The following is a 13931-nucleotide window of genomic DNA, read 5'->3' as shown; positions in this document are numbered from 1 at the left end:
CTGGACCAGGTGTCAAATCGGAGCTGCAGCTGAGGCCCAAGCCACAGCCACAGCAATACTGGATCTGAACCACATCTGTGACCTATGCCGCAGCTTGCAGCAACACCAGATCCTTAACTGACTGAGGAGGCCAAGAATCGAACTCCCATCCTCATGGAGACTACATTGGGTCCTTAACCTGCTGAGCCGCAACAGGAACTCCTAAGTGTTCTAGCTATCCAAATGAGAGGCTTTGGGATGAGAACCTGCCCTAACTATGGAACTAGTGAAATGCAGAAAAACAGTCACAAGAATGCCTTGAACAAAAAGATGGGAAATGTGTCAGCTATCCTTTGATTAACCTAGGAAGGCTACCAGGAAGAAAAGTTATTTACTTGATATTTGAGGAATATTAATGTTGTCATCAGGACATGTTGGAGGAGATTGGCTCTGGCTGCTACAAGATGCTCAAGGAGAAGATTTCTGACTAGAGACTCCTGATTGCCAAGTCTCTGAGGAAGGCATGAAGGGGTTTACAACATTTGTAGTGTCAAGGGCCCTATTGACAGTCTAGTGGCACCTATGGAACCCTTCCTAAGAATGATGTTCCTTCAACCATAAAAAAGAACAAAAGAATGCCATTTGCAGCCACATGGATGGAACTAGAGACTCTCTTACTAAGTGAAGTAAGTCAGAAAGAGAAAGACAAATACCATATGATACCACTTATATCTGGAATCTAAAACATGGTGCAAAGGAACCTTTCCACAGAAAAGAAAAACATGGACTTGGAGAACAGACTTGTGGGAGGGGGAGGGAGTAGGATGGACTGGGAGTTTGGGGTTAATAGCTGCAAGCTATTGCCTTTGGAATGGATAAGCAATGAGATCCTGCTGTATAACACTGGGAACTATATCTAGTCACTTACGATGGAGCATGATAATGTGAGAAAAAAGAATATATATATGCATGTGTAACTGGGTCACCTTGCTGTACAGTAGAAAATTGACAGAACTTAAGTCTCGGTGCCCAGCCCCCACCTGAGCATCTCAGGCTGTGGTGTCTGAGCCAGTGGTTCAGAAGATCTGTGTCTCTCACTCTGCTTTTTGGTTCTCAGACCTGCTGCTGTGCTTTTCTCGGCATCTTGGGGATCCCTCCGACTCGGCTGATCTTTCCATTGGTCAGGTGGCTTCCCAGGGTGTGGGATTCTTTTCTCCTTTACTGCTCCCTCTTGGGAGTGCTAGTCCTGTCCTGATTCCTTTTCTCTCTCTCTTTTTTTCTTTTTTTCTACCCAGTTATATCAAGGGTTTCTTGCCCTTTTTGGAGGTTTAAGTTCTTCTGCCGGCGTTCAGTGGATGTTCTGTGTGCGTCGTTTTACATGTAGATTCATTTCTTTGATGTGTTTGTGGGAGAAGGTGAGCACATCCTCCTACTCAAGAAAAAAGAGTGTATACATGTATGAGTAACCGGGTCACTATGCTGTACAGTAGAAAAAAATTATATTGGGGAAAGAACAATAAAAAATAAAATAAGAAAATTGACAGAACACTGTAAACCAGCTATAATGGAAAAAATAAAAAAGAATGATGTTCTTAAATGCAAAAAGTAAAATACATACTATTTTAGAGGAATCCTATTATATTAAAACATATGCAAATATTTTTAACTTAATATGTTAATACATAAGGTGTTAGTTAATTACCACATTAAATATAAGACCCAGCAAATGGAATTTTTTTTTTCATTTTCTTTTTTTTTTTTTTTCTTTTCCCACTGTACAGCAAGGGGGTCAGGTTATCCTTACATGTATACATTGCAATTACATTTTTTCCCCCACCCTTTCTTCTGTTGCAACATGAGTATCTAGACAAAGTTCTCAATGCTATTCAGCAGGATCTCCTTGTAAATTAAGTTGTGTCTGATAAGCCCAGGCTCCCGATCCCTCCCACTCCCTCCCCCTCCCATCAGGCAGCCACAAGTCTCTTCTCCAAGTCCATGATTTTCTTTTCTGAGATGTTCATTTGTGCTGGATATTAGATTCCAGTTATAAGTGATATCATATGGAATTTAAAACGTGATAACTTCACCGTGATGAGCAGCATTAACAATATTCTGATGGAGTTCCCATTGTGGCGCAGCGGAAGCAAATCTGACTGGTATCCATGAGGACTTGGGTTTGATTCCTGGCCTCACTCAGTGGACTAAGGATCCAGCATTGCTGTGAGCTGTGGTGTGGGTCACAGACACGGCTTGGATCCCATGTTGCTGTGGCTGTGATGCAGGCTCCAACTCGACCCCTAGCCTGGGAACTTCTATATGCTGTGGGTGTGGCCCTAAAAGCAAAAAACAAAACAAAACCCCCATATTTTGAAGTATCTACTATCATTTCTTTTTTAAAATTGAAGTGTCGTTGATTTACAATGTTTCAGATGTACAGCAAAGTGATTCGGTTATATGTATATACATTACTGCAGTTTCTTAATGTGATATGAAAATATTGATGATTCTATTTTTGAAAAACTCATGTGCACTGCTAAAATTACTGTGCTCTGCTGTCTACATTCATAATCTAAGGAATTTCAGTTAGAGAAAAAAGATGTATTTTTTCCATCTATATTTAGAGATTAAGTTATATCCTCCGTAGTTTGGGGGACCTGAGTTCAAGAACCCCTATATTAAGTTATCAGCTCCCCAGACTTCATTTTGCAACTCAGACCCTATGTAGCTGTTTAATTGTTGCAAGGGCTCCCAAGGCTCAGTCTGGCGCCTTCTCTTGAATTCATTCAACTTTTGGCTTTTAAGCAGGCAGTTCCATATGGACATGAAGACTTCTAGTCTAGAATTAGAAAGATTCTGAGCGGCTCTGGGAAAGAGGGTTCAGTGGAGGTGTTGGCTCTGTGGCTCCCTCAGTTTCTCTCTCTGGAGCAGAGTTGTCCATTTCTAAGTATAACGCTGATCTTTCCTTGTTCCATCACAGGTGTTAGGTCTGCTGGTCGAGGCATTTTATGCTTCTTCCCTTTTAGCGAGAAAACTCGGGAGTGGAGTTCCCGTTGTGGTGCAGCGGAAATGAATCCAACTAGGAACCATGAGGTTGCGGGTTCAATCCCAGGCCTCGATCAGTGGTTAAGGATCCGGCATTGCCATGAGCTGTGGTGTGGGTTGCAGGTGCAGCTAGGATCCCGTGTTGCTGTGGCTGTGGCTGTGGCCGGCAGCTGTAGCTCCAATTCGACCCCTAGCCTGGGAACCTCCATATACTGTGGGTGTGGCCCTCAAAAAAAAAAAAAAAAAACCAAAACAAACCAACCTCAGGAGCAATTTTTAGGGTCAAGAGACTTGGTTAAGTCACTCTGTCTCTCTGGGATCATATTTCCTTGTTTGCAAAATATTGGTGTCAGACTAAAGCTGTGACTTCCAAATTATGGACTGTGCAGAGACCCCAAGCTCTTTGTTGCCCCCTAAGAGTGGGGAGAGAGTGGGATGGAAGGGTTCCGAGCCTCCACATTGGATTCAGTCATTCGTTTATTTACGTACTGGAATTCTAGTTAAAGAATCTTAAATATATATATATATAAATATATATTATATATATGTAATATATTGAAATATATCTTCAAATATCTATATAAAGGGTATATGTTATTTAAATATATAACATATATTAAGTATATACTATATATAAAATTATTCAAGTACAGCATATATGTGTACATCCTCACATACATTACATATATGAAAACATCATATGTAAAACATCATATCACATACATTACATATATCATATGAAACATCATATGTCAAACATTTGAAAATCCTAGTGCACTAGATCAGCAGTCCTCAAATGGCTTTGTCCCAGCACCTCTTAAAAATGATCGATTCCAAAAGCTTTTGCTCATGGGGTTATGGCTCTTGAGAGTTATCATATTAAAAATTAACTACATTTTCCAAAACAAAAAGTCAGAAGATTTGCATTATTTTCCCTTTTTACAAATCTCTTTAAAATACGGCTTAATAGAAAAAAAGGAGTTCTCATATCTACTTCTTCATTCAGTCTTTTGTGATATCACGTTATGTATGTAGCCCCTGGAAAACTCCACTGTGTGCCAGTGAGAGAAAGAGAGTAAGAAAGGTAAGATAAGGGAGTTCCCTTCGTGGCTAAGTGGTTAGCGAGCCTGACTAGGATCCATGAGGACGTGGGTTTGATCCCTGGCCTCACTCAGTAGGTTAAGGATCCCGCATTGCCTTGAGCTGGAGTGTAGGTCACAGACGCGGCTCGGATCTGGTGTTGCTGTGGCTGTGGTGTAGGCCAGCAGCTGTAGCTCCGATTCAACCCCTAGCCTGGAAACTTCTATATGTCATGAGTGCAGCCCTAAAAAGCAAAAAAGAAAGGCAAATAGCTCCTCAGTGTGTTATGAGGTAGTTTTACCTCACAAACCTGAAAAGGTCACAAGGACCTCCCAGAGGTTGATGCCCAGTCTACACTGTGAGGATGGCTCTGCCCATGGAGCCATATCCATTTGTAGCTACCCCAGAGCAGCTCCCCAAAGCCTTGGGTCCCAAAGCTTCCCAAGGACCTGTACTTAACACTCCTGGCCAGTTCTGAGGGGAACGTGTGGGACATATTCCATATTCTCTCTTCTCCAGGCCACATCATTTCATTTGATCTTTTCATTGGTATACCAGAATAAAAAATAACAATCCCAACACTGAAAGAAGAAATCCATTCCTTTTCTTATGAAGAACATCTTCATTACATTAATGCCCATAAGTACCTACAAAGACAAGGTGGTGATGGCCTTGGCGGATATGGTCTGTGTGTCACCAACATCCTCTCCTTGTCGCTGCAGCAAAATCACTGAGAGGTTTGCATCTGGCCCTGGAGGATGGTGCTCTCAAAGTGAAGGGTCATACATGTTGTTGGTCTCTGACCTGATGATTCCAACCATCGGTTGGCCTTGATCATTTGAGTTCTGCCCATAGCTAACTTCACCATGCGTTCTTACAACGGAAAGATCCTGGCTCCCAAGTTTGTCTCTTCCCTTCAAAACATCTCGGTTACTTTTTCACTGGACAACACAAGCGTATGACCTAATATCTTTCAGTTGCTAGTTAGCAGGACGCGGTGGCGAAGCTAGCTATTTTCTATACTTTAGGAAACAGGTTCTAGCTGGGGTGGTCAGCATGGTAATATGAATGATATCACAAGTGGGCACGGGATGTAAACTATTACACAAAGAATAGAAAGATCTTGTATAACAATAAATCTCCTTTCTTGATCTTTTGCCAAGATATTGTCTCAATTTGAAATGAGAACCAGGTGCATTTCCCCTCTAACAAAGGTTCTCTTGCACTGGTGCAAAAGATAAGATGTGTATGTCATTCCAGGGGTTTATAGAGGCAGAAACCAAGTTTCTGTGTGTATGTGTGTGTGTGTGTGTGTGTGTGTGCTTGCCATGCACTGAGCATTTGAAGCAAACATGGACTGCTATGGGTACTATATTATTTAGATACCATCAAAAGATAGCATACCCTCATATATTTCTATATATAGAATATGCAGTATCCTATATAATACTAATATTCTCATTTATTGCTGGTGGGAAAGTAAAATGCTGCCAGTACTTTGGAAAACAGTTCTGCAGTTCTTCCAAAAGTTAGAGATATGACCCGAAATTCCACTCCTGAGTATATACCCAAAAGAATTGAAAATATATGCCCATACAAAAGTTTTTTCATGCATGTTCATAGCAGCATTGCTTATAATAAAAAAGTGTAAACAACCCAAATATACGTCAACCGATGAGTGGATAAACAAAATGTGATATATTAATACAATGGGTGACATCCAGCCATAAAAAGAAATAAAATATTGATTCCTGCAGATACCTAATACCTGCAACAACATGAATAGGCTTTGAAAACATGCTGAGTGAAAGAAGCCAGACATAAATGGCCACATGTTACATGATTCCGTTCATATGAAATATTCAGAATAGGAAAATCCATAATATAAGCAGAACGTAGATTAGTGGTTTCAGGGACACAGGAGAGGGAAGTGACCACTAAGTATATGGCTTCTTTTTGGGATGATGAAAATGTCCTGGATTAGTGGTGATCATTGCACAAGTTTGTGAATATACTAACAACCACTGAATTGTACACTTCAAAAGGATGAATGTCAGGGTATGCAAATTATATTTTAATTTAAGGACTTCAACTTTAGCCATCTTAAGAAAAAAAATTTTTTTAAGATATTAGTGATTCACTAAAACTCCATGAGGGCTTGAGCATCAGGTTTGTAAGCTACATGGCCAAGGACAAGAGCACAGTTACCCAGGGGGATAGTCCACTGCTATGTCCCTTAGCACACATCTGGTAACTAGCACCCCAACACAGAGCATAGGATGCTACTAGGTCCCTTGTTTCTGATGCCTCTGAAAGGATGTCTCTCCACCTTCCTGGATTTCACATGGCCTTTCCTTCTTTGGTCCGCTTTCTTCTGGATCGCAGGCATATCTCATTGGCCAAGCCCAGGCCACTTGCCTCTACACTGGCTGAAAGGAAGACTGTGAAAATGAGAATTTCTAGCCTCTTCCTTGGGGAGGCAGAATTCTCAAGGTGAGAAGTTCTTTAAGTATTAGAATTTTTTTTTTACTCCACTCATGGCATATGGAAGTTCCTGGGCCAGGGATCTAATCCAAGCTTCACCCACTACCCATGCCACAGCCGTGGCAACGCCAGATCCTCAACCCATTACGCTGGGCTAGGGATCAAACCTGCACCTCAGCAGTGATCCGAACCGCTTCAGAGACAATGCCGGATACTTAACCTGCTGCACCACAGTGGGAATTCCTAGACAAGTTTTTTAAAGATGCTGAGCAGTCAGAGAACATGACAAGTATGCAGTAGAAGTGTCTTCCCTTGTTAAAATGATACAATTTCCATTTTAATGGTGTTTCTCTTATGAGACTAATGATGGGGTGGCTTATTTGAATTAATGCAAAACTCAGTTATACTAAAAAATTTTTTGAAGGTAAACTTGGAGAAATGTGATGAATGAAGCATTATTGTTCTTTTGCTTACTTATTCAACAAAGAGCTATATTTTTAAGAACATAGTGGAGGCTGGGCAGAACGCTAAGCACAGGGGACACAGCAGTGAGGACGATGGCGAAGACTCTAGCTCTTGAGCTCTTTAGGTCACATGGACACACAGGCAAGTATAACATAGTGTGACAAGCAAAGTAATAGGATATGAACAGGAACACTGAAAAGGCATAGTTATTAGAAAAAGCCCCGCCTTCCCTTTTTATTAACAAATGGAGCTTTCTCCAGGTCACAAGGAAAATAAGAGCCCTTTTATGGTCTTTTGAAAACTGCACTCCTCTCCTCCCATTGCCATCAACTTTATAAGGCAATAAATCAATCCTGGCAGAAGGTGTCTACATCAGCCCAGTCGCCTTTGCTCAGTGCTCCTAAGAGGCACTGAAGGACAGACACAGCGCATAAAGAGATACGGCTATGAGGTGAGTACTTCTGCCCATGCACATGGTTCTCTGAACAAGTACCATCCCTTTCTCCTTGTAAATGTCCCTGTCTCCTTCTCTGCCATGTGATCTGGACAGTTCATAACTTTTCCTGGATCTGGACTTGATTTTCTTCCCTTTCCACCATGAGAAGTAGGGATGAGACAGTGCATGGACTCACGGGCCGACTGGAGAGGGGAGAGGTGTGTGTTTGTGTGTGTGTGTGTTTGGGGGAGGGCAGGTGAGGAGGGTCTTGGTATGGTATGTTCCTCTCTCACTGAGAGAAACCAAGGAAAGAATAAACAGATCAGCTCCTGCTGATGACTCCTGGAAGGTGGCATGAAGTGGGAGGAGGGTGTTTCTTTGGGCAGGAAGGGAGATGGTTCCCAATCATTAAGGCTTTTTAATAATAACTAGGCTTTTAATTATTCTTAAAACATTTGGTATAGAAAAGCAGCTTTGGGCAGGAAGGGTTTCTAAGCAGGGAAGAATTTCTAGTTTCAGGAATCCCTGCTCCTACCCTCTGCCTGGATGACAATAGTTCCAACGGCAGGAACATACCTGGGGTGGTCCCCCGAGTGACCTAAATCTCCTGAGTTACAGACGTTGAGCCTGCTTCCCCAGAGGACTGAGGAGCTATGGAAGAGGTGCTTGCTTTTGGTTTGTAAAGGTTAGAAAGAAAACTCTCCCCATGGAGAGAAACCATCTTGGAGAGGGAGGCTATTTGATGGACCGTGTGTCTGCTGTGGTCGTGAATCATAGGCTAAATGTGTAAGAAACTAAGTCAGGCGTTGCGAGCATATGGGGTAAGTCCCTCAGCTTTCTTGCACTGCCCGAAATTCCACCAATGGAATCTAGTTAGTCTCTAGATCTTTAAGCTCTTCAGTCTGGAAGACCCCGTGGAGAGGGAGAATACTCAAGTACCAATTCAAGAAGTAGAGCTTCAATTTTTGCCTCAGTTCCACCACTAACCATGGCTATACAAAATTCCTTAGCATTTATTGATAAAATGGGAATCATGATGCCTGCCCGGTCAACCTTGATATAGGGATTTTATAGGAAAATAATAATATGGTATGGGATTAGACTAATCCTTTGGATAATTTAGACAAGTGGAGAGACCCTTGGTGGATTTAGGCACATAGGAAAGAAGAGTTAAGAAATTCCAACTTCAATCCCAAACCTCGGTCCTAAATTCCACGTCGGCAAACTGGCTGTAGATCTTTGCTCCTCGCCCTCATTTCACAATGAAGGCACTTCTTTTCTTGGCTTATTAAACATTAACCTAAAAGCTGCCTCAATTGAGAAATGAAGAAAGTGCCTGTAGAAATGGCCATGGCATTGGGCTGGGGTTGAGAGGAGGAGGGGTGCAGGGAAATGGAAAGTTAAAATAGAGGGAGAGTGAAAAAGAAAGCATGAGAAAATTCTTTGCCCATGTCAACTTATAGATGATCACTGCATAAATATTGGGTTACCTGAAATGTCAGAGAAGAGGCTAAGGACTGGGCATGGGAGGTGTCAGGAGACTTTTGATTACAAAGCCAAAAAGTTTGTTTTTATCTGGAGAACCCCCAAAGTCTTGAGTATAAGAAAGTGGAAACAGTTGTGTTTGTGCTAAAGAGCAGTCCAGCTCTTTAGAGGATTTGTGTTTAGAAGATTTCAAGAGCAAGAACAGTGGAAGCAGGGAGCCAGCAGGGCAGTGGTGGTGACAGTTCAGACCTGAAATTATGGCCCAAACTAAAGCATTTCCAGTAGGGACGGAGAAGAAGGATCACACTTGAAAGACTGAACTTGTAGCTGGCTGTAGGAACTAACAGAAAGAGAAGGGTCAAAAAGATACCTAGGTTTTCGGGAGTTCCTGTTTTTGTGCTTCAGAAATGAACCCAACTAGTATCCATGAGGATGCAGGTTCAATCCCTGGCCTTGCTCAGTGGGTTAAGGATCCAGCATTGCTGTGAGCTGTGCTTCAGGTCACAGATGCGACTCAGATCCTGCATTGCTGTGGCTGTGGTACAGACCGGCAGCTGTAGCTCTGATTCAGCCCCTAGCCTGGGAACTTCCATATGCCGTAGTTGTGGCCCTAAAAGCAAAACAACAACAACAACAACAACAACAACAACAACCCACAAACAAAAAGATATCTAGCTTTTTGAAGAAATTGTAATTCTGTCCCTCAAGGTATTGATTATTTGAGAAGAAGCCAATTTGGCAGAATTGATGGAAGTTGGATTGGATTAGGATATGGGGAGAGATGATTTCACATTTAAACATGTTAAATTTGGCGACGTTTGTGGGAAATCCAATTGAGACTTCTAATAAGCAGTTAAATATATGAATCCAAATCTCTGAGCTGGGAATACAGGTTGGATTGTCCCTCAGATATTACATAAAGTCATGTGAGTGGCGGAGATGGCTGAAGGTGGGTGAATCCTGGACTTATGATGAAATACAGGCAATGTCAACACAGTGAAAAAGGAGACTGCAAAGAAAACCAAAGAGGAGCTAGAAAAGTAGGTGGAAAATTGAGATCAAAGGATATCCAATGATCCAAAGGTAGACAATTTTAAAGAGGAAAGAGGAGGGAGTGGTTGATAGTTCTAAATGATTAAGAGATTGTATTCAGCAGCTAAGCCTTGAGTGACCTTGGCAGTGGAATGCAAGAAACAGAAACCATGCTGGTAATATATGAGGAAGGCAGTGCAGGCAGGGTGGAATTATCTTTTGGAAAGTTACCAAGAAAGGAAAAAGAAAGTAATAATGGTCTAGAGAAAAAAACAGTCATCAACAGAGTTTCGGGCAGCTTGGGATACAAACATGAGGAGAAAGAGCAAAGTCAGAGGGAGCGGTTGATAATGAAGAGAGAAGAAGGATAATGGGTGGAATAAGATTTTTGAGCAATTCAGACTGTGAGATACGGAGAGCAGATAGTAGGATGATACTTAGACAAGTGGAGGGAACTCTTCCATTGAGAAGAGAGGGGGACTGATTAGGACTTACCTAAATATGGATAATTTTTATGGAGAAGGTTGGTTTGCAAAGCAGGGAGATGAACTAATTTCTGCAAAATAGTTATCCATGATGTTGGAAATAATATTGGCTGAGAGTAAGAGTGTCAGTACCAGGTTGGGGCTTGAAAAGAACTTTGTGCTGTGAACTTTGTGCTGTGAACAAAAAATGAGAGGAGCTGGCAAGATTGTCAGCCTGCAGGCCCAGGATATTTGGGAGATTATGAACCCAGCAGTGTTTACATTAGGCCGAGTGCATAACCCCAGAAGGCAGATGTTTGGACGGGTCGTTCATGAGTGCATTACCATATACTATATAAGGGATCAAAGAAGATGTGAACAATAACAGATATGGATGGGATGAAAGCCAGGAGAGGCTAAGAGATGAAGAGGAAATGAAAGAGAACAGAAGATTTAATGTGATCAAGGACTAAGGAAACAATGACATGAAAGGATAGAAAGACTTGCCCGGTACACAGGAAGTAGCGATTAGGAGTTCAGAAGTGGAACAGTTCTGGAGAATGATAGATTCCAGGGGATGATGGGGATGATGAGAGTCACTGAAGCGTCATGAAATCGCCAGGCATGCGTTATCTGCTATAATTAGAGCAGAAGAATGAGAACACCTCCAGACTCTGACTTTATTTTGTAAATGAAGAAACACACATCCAAGCAGTTAAAACACCCATCGATCAGTGTGGAATCTAGGACAAGAACCAAAATTCTTTGATTCCCACTTCACACCCTCCAAAATACCAACTATGTTAAAACTTGGGTCTCTGCATGATCACAGAGCTATAGTGAGCCACCAAACTTATGTGGATCTGTGTTGCTGTGGATACACAGGTAAGCCTTACACTGACAATCAGGTTTAGGTACATTTTTGTTACCAGAGTCAAAGGATTAGTGACCTCTAAACATTTAAACATCTGAACCCCATGGCATGGGAATTGGAATAAGACCCAGATTCAAGTTTTGCTACTTTTCCCCTCCCTGAGTGGACCTTCTTCTCTCTGCCCAGGGAGGGTGTGAGGTCAAAGCGGCATCTAGAAGGGCTTTGTGAGCCATCTCAACCCCTCATCTCACTTCCTACTATACTCTGTTCCTCTCCTCCATCTCTCCCTCCAATTCTTTTGTGCCTGATATATTTTTTTCCTTGGACAATACTCAGTCCATCTGCTGACAAAAGGGTCAAGAGTCCTAGAGGTGTTGGGTGCACTGACTAGAGTTAATTGGAAATGTGATGAGTAGAAACAAGTATTCTCAGGATTATATAAAGAGGAATGTTGATAATCAAGCATCTTGCAAAGGAGTTCATGCTCTAATCATGATGCCTACTATTCTTTTGGATTGATGGGGTTTCGTAACTTACTTTTTAAAAAATTTTTTTAAAAAATTTTTATTTTTCCATTACAGTTGGTTTACAGTATTCTGTCAATTTCTACTGTACAGCAAAGTGACCCAGTCACACATATATACATTCTTTTTCTCACATGATCCTCCATCATAAGTGCCTAGATATAGTTCCCAGTGCTATACAGCAGGATCTCATTGCTTATCCATTCCAAATGCAATAATTTGCATCTATTAACCCCAGACTCCCAGTCAATTCCACTCCCTTCCCTTCCCCCTTGGCAAGCACAAGTCTTATTTTAATCCTGTTATCTCTGTCCATCTAGATGGCGAGGAAGTTTAGCATATTGGAAATCCTTCTGATCATCTTTGTCCTAATTATATTGGCCGTAGATATCCTCTTGCTGCTTCTCGTGTTGGAAAATCCTTCAGGTAAGGGAGATGCTTCTGGCTGCTGGGATGGGAGGGTTGGTAATAGGAGATCATTTTTTTTCTTAATCCTTAAGCATGTCACCCATCCCATTGCATCATTCAAAATCTACACCCACAATTCATTTAAATAAATCTCCAAATGATGTATTCTTTCTCTGCAACTAAACCTCGAATGCTAGTGATATTCAAGGTGCCCTAAGTCCCATTGGATGCAATTCTAACAAGGTGAAAAATTAGGCTTTCCTCGGAAGCCTGTCCTTCAACATGGAGTCATGAAATAATAGAATCTTCAAGGAGAAAGAACAGTTGAGGAAACAGTGCCATTACCTGATGGAAAAGGAAATCAAATTACAGGGACGTTAAGGGCTGATTAACTTGGCCTGTATATGTCAATTACAATTAGTCTCCAGCCCATATTCTGATTAAATAGCCATGATTTCTTCATTGATACCTTTGAAACTCTTCTCCCACAGAACCACCCAGCACAATGCCTTCTCTCTCCTCCACACACGTTATACTTAAATAAAAATACAACACGTGCAATACAAAAATCTATTCTTAAAATGACTTTGAGATTTATTCTGCTTGCTAAAGCTGACTTTGTAAATGGAGATTTAGTATGCCCTGAAAAGAACCTGTATGGATAACGGAACCCTACCTACTCATTCTCTTTTCACTGCTTTTCACAGTAAACATTAAGGTACTTTCTAAGAACAGTTATGCTTTTGTAGGATGATTTGAAAACCATTGCTATAATTTTAACCTATTACTGCTTTTTTCCTATAAAATGTGGGAGGTTTTGGGGAGGTGAGAGAACAAGTCCCATGAGATTATTATCCAGGTATATATGAATGAGTAGTTTCTTTTATTTAACGCAAAACTAGGTCTTAACACCTGCATTCATGCTAAACCATACTTTAATTTATGCAGAGTTGTTCCACTTTTAACTATTTTACATATTGGACTTATCCCAAGATATTTTTTGAGGATATGTTTCCATGAATTGAAAAGGAATTTTTTAATTTAATTTTTTTATTATGATGAGAACACGTAACATTCGTTGTACCTTCTTAACAAATTTTTAAGTGTACAATACAGTATTGTTACCCAGAGGCACAAAGCTGTACAATAGATCTGTAGAACTGATTCATCTTGTATAACTGAAATTTTATATGTGTTGATTAGCAATGCCCCATTTCCTTCTCCTTCCAACCCTCAGCAACCATCATTCTATTCTTTGCTTCTGTGAGTTTGACTTTTTTTTAGCTATCTCATATAAATGGAATCATGCAGTATTTTTCCTTCTGTGGCTGACTTATTTAATTTAGCATGACATCCTCATGTTATCCATGTTGCTACAAATGACCATATTTCCTTCTTTAAGACTGAGTAATATTCCACTGTGTGTATATATACCACATTTTCTTTTTTGTTGTTGTTTTTTTTTTTGTTTGTTTGTTTCTTTTGTTTTTTTTTAGTGCTGCACCTGTGGCATATGAAGTTTCCCAGGCTAGGAACAAATCAGAGCTGCATCTGCTGGCCTATGCAACAGCCACAACAACGCAGGATCTGAGCCATGTCTGCAAACTACACCACAGCTCACAGCAACAGCAGATCCTTAACCCACTGAGTGAGGCCAG

General features: G+C 41.1%; 1 protein-coding gene across 1 annotated transcript in view; it reads left to right on the top strand.

Moving 5' to 3' along the window:
• The first annotated feature begins 7286 nt into the window (after nucleotides 1-7286).
• MGAM2 (maltase-glucoamylase 2 (putative)) overlaps nucleotides 7287-13931 on the top strand; it is a 95903-nt gene continuing 89258 nt past the window's right edge. Inside the window, exons 1-2 of the mRNA XM_085005247.1 lie at nucleotides 7287-7501; nucleotides 12186-12291. Coding sequence (XP_084861373.1) covers nucleotides 12186-12291 — 106 coding nt within the window. The 5' untranslated portion in view covers nucleotides 7287-7501. The remainder of the gene's footprint in view (nucleotides 7502-12185; nucleotides 12292-13931) is intronic.

This window comes from Sus scrofa, chromosome 18 (assembly GCF_054392235.1).
Source record: "Sus scrofa isolate SSC_HxYL_T2T_F1_AM1 chromosome 18, Sscrofa_HxYL_maternal_Yorkshire_Landrace_v2.0, whole genome shotgun sequence".
NCBI classification, from domain to species: domain Eukaryota; kingdom Metazoa; phylum Chordata; class Mammalia; order Artiodactyla; family Suidae; genus Sus; species Sus scrofa.
The sequence above is the reverse complement of the archived record's forward strand: the minus strand, read 5'-3'. Positions and strand labels throughout refer to the sequence as shown.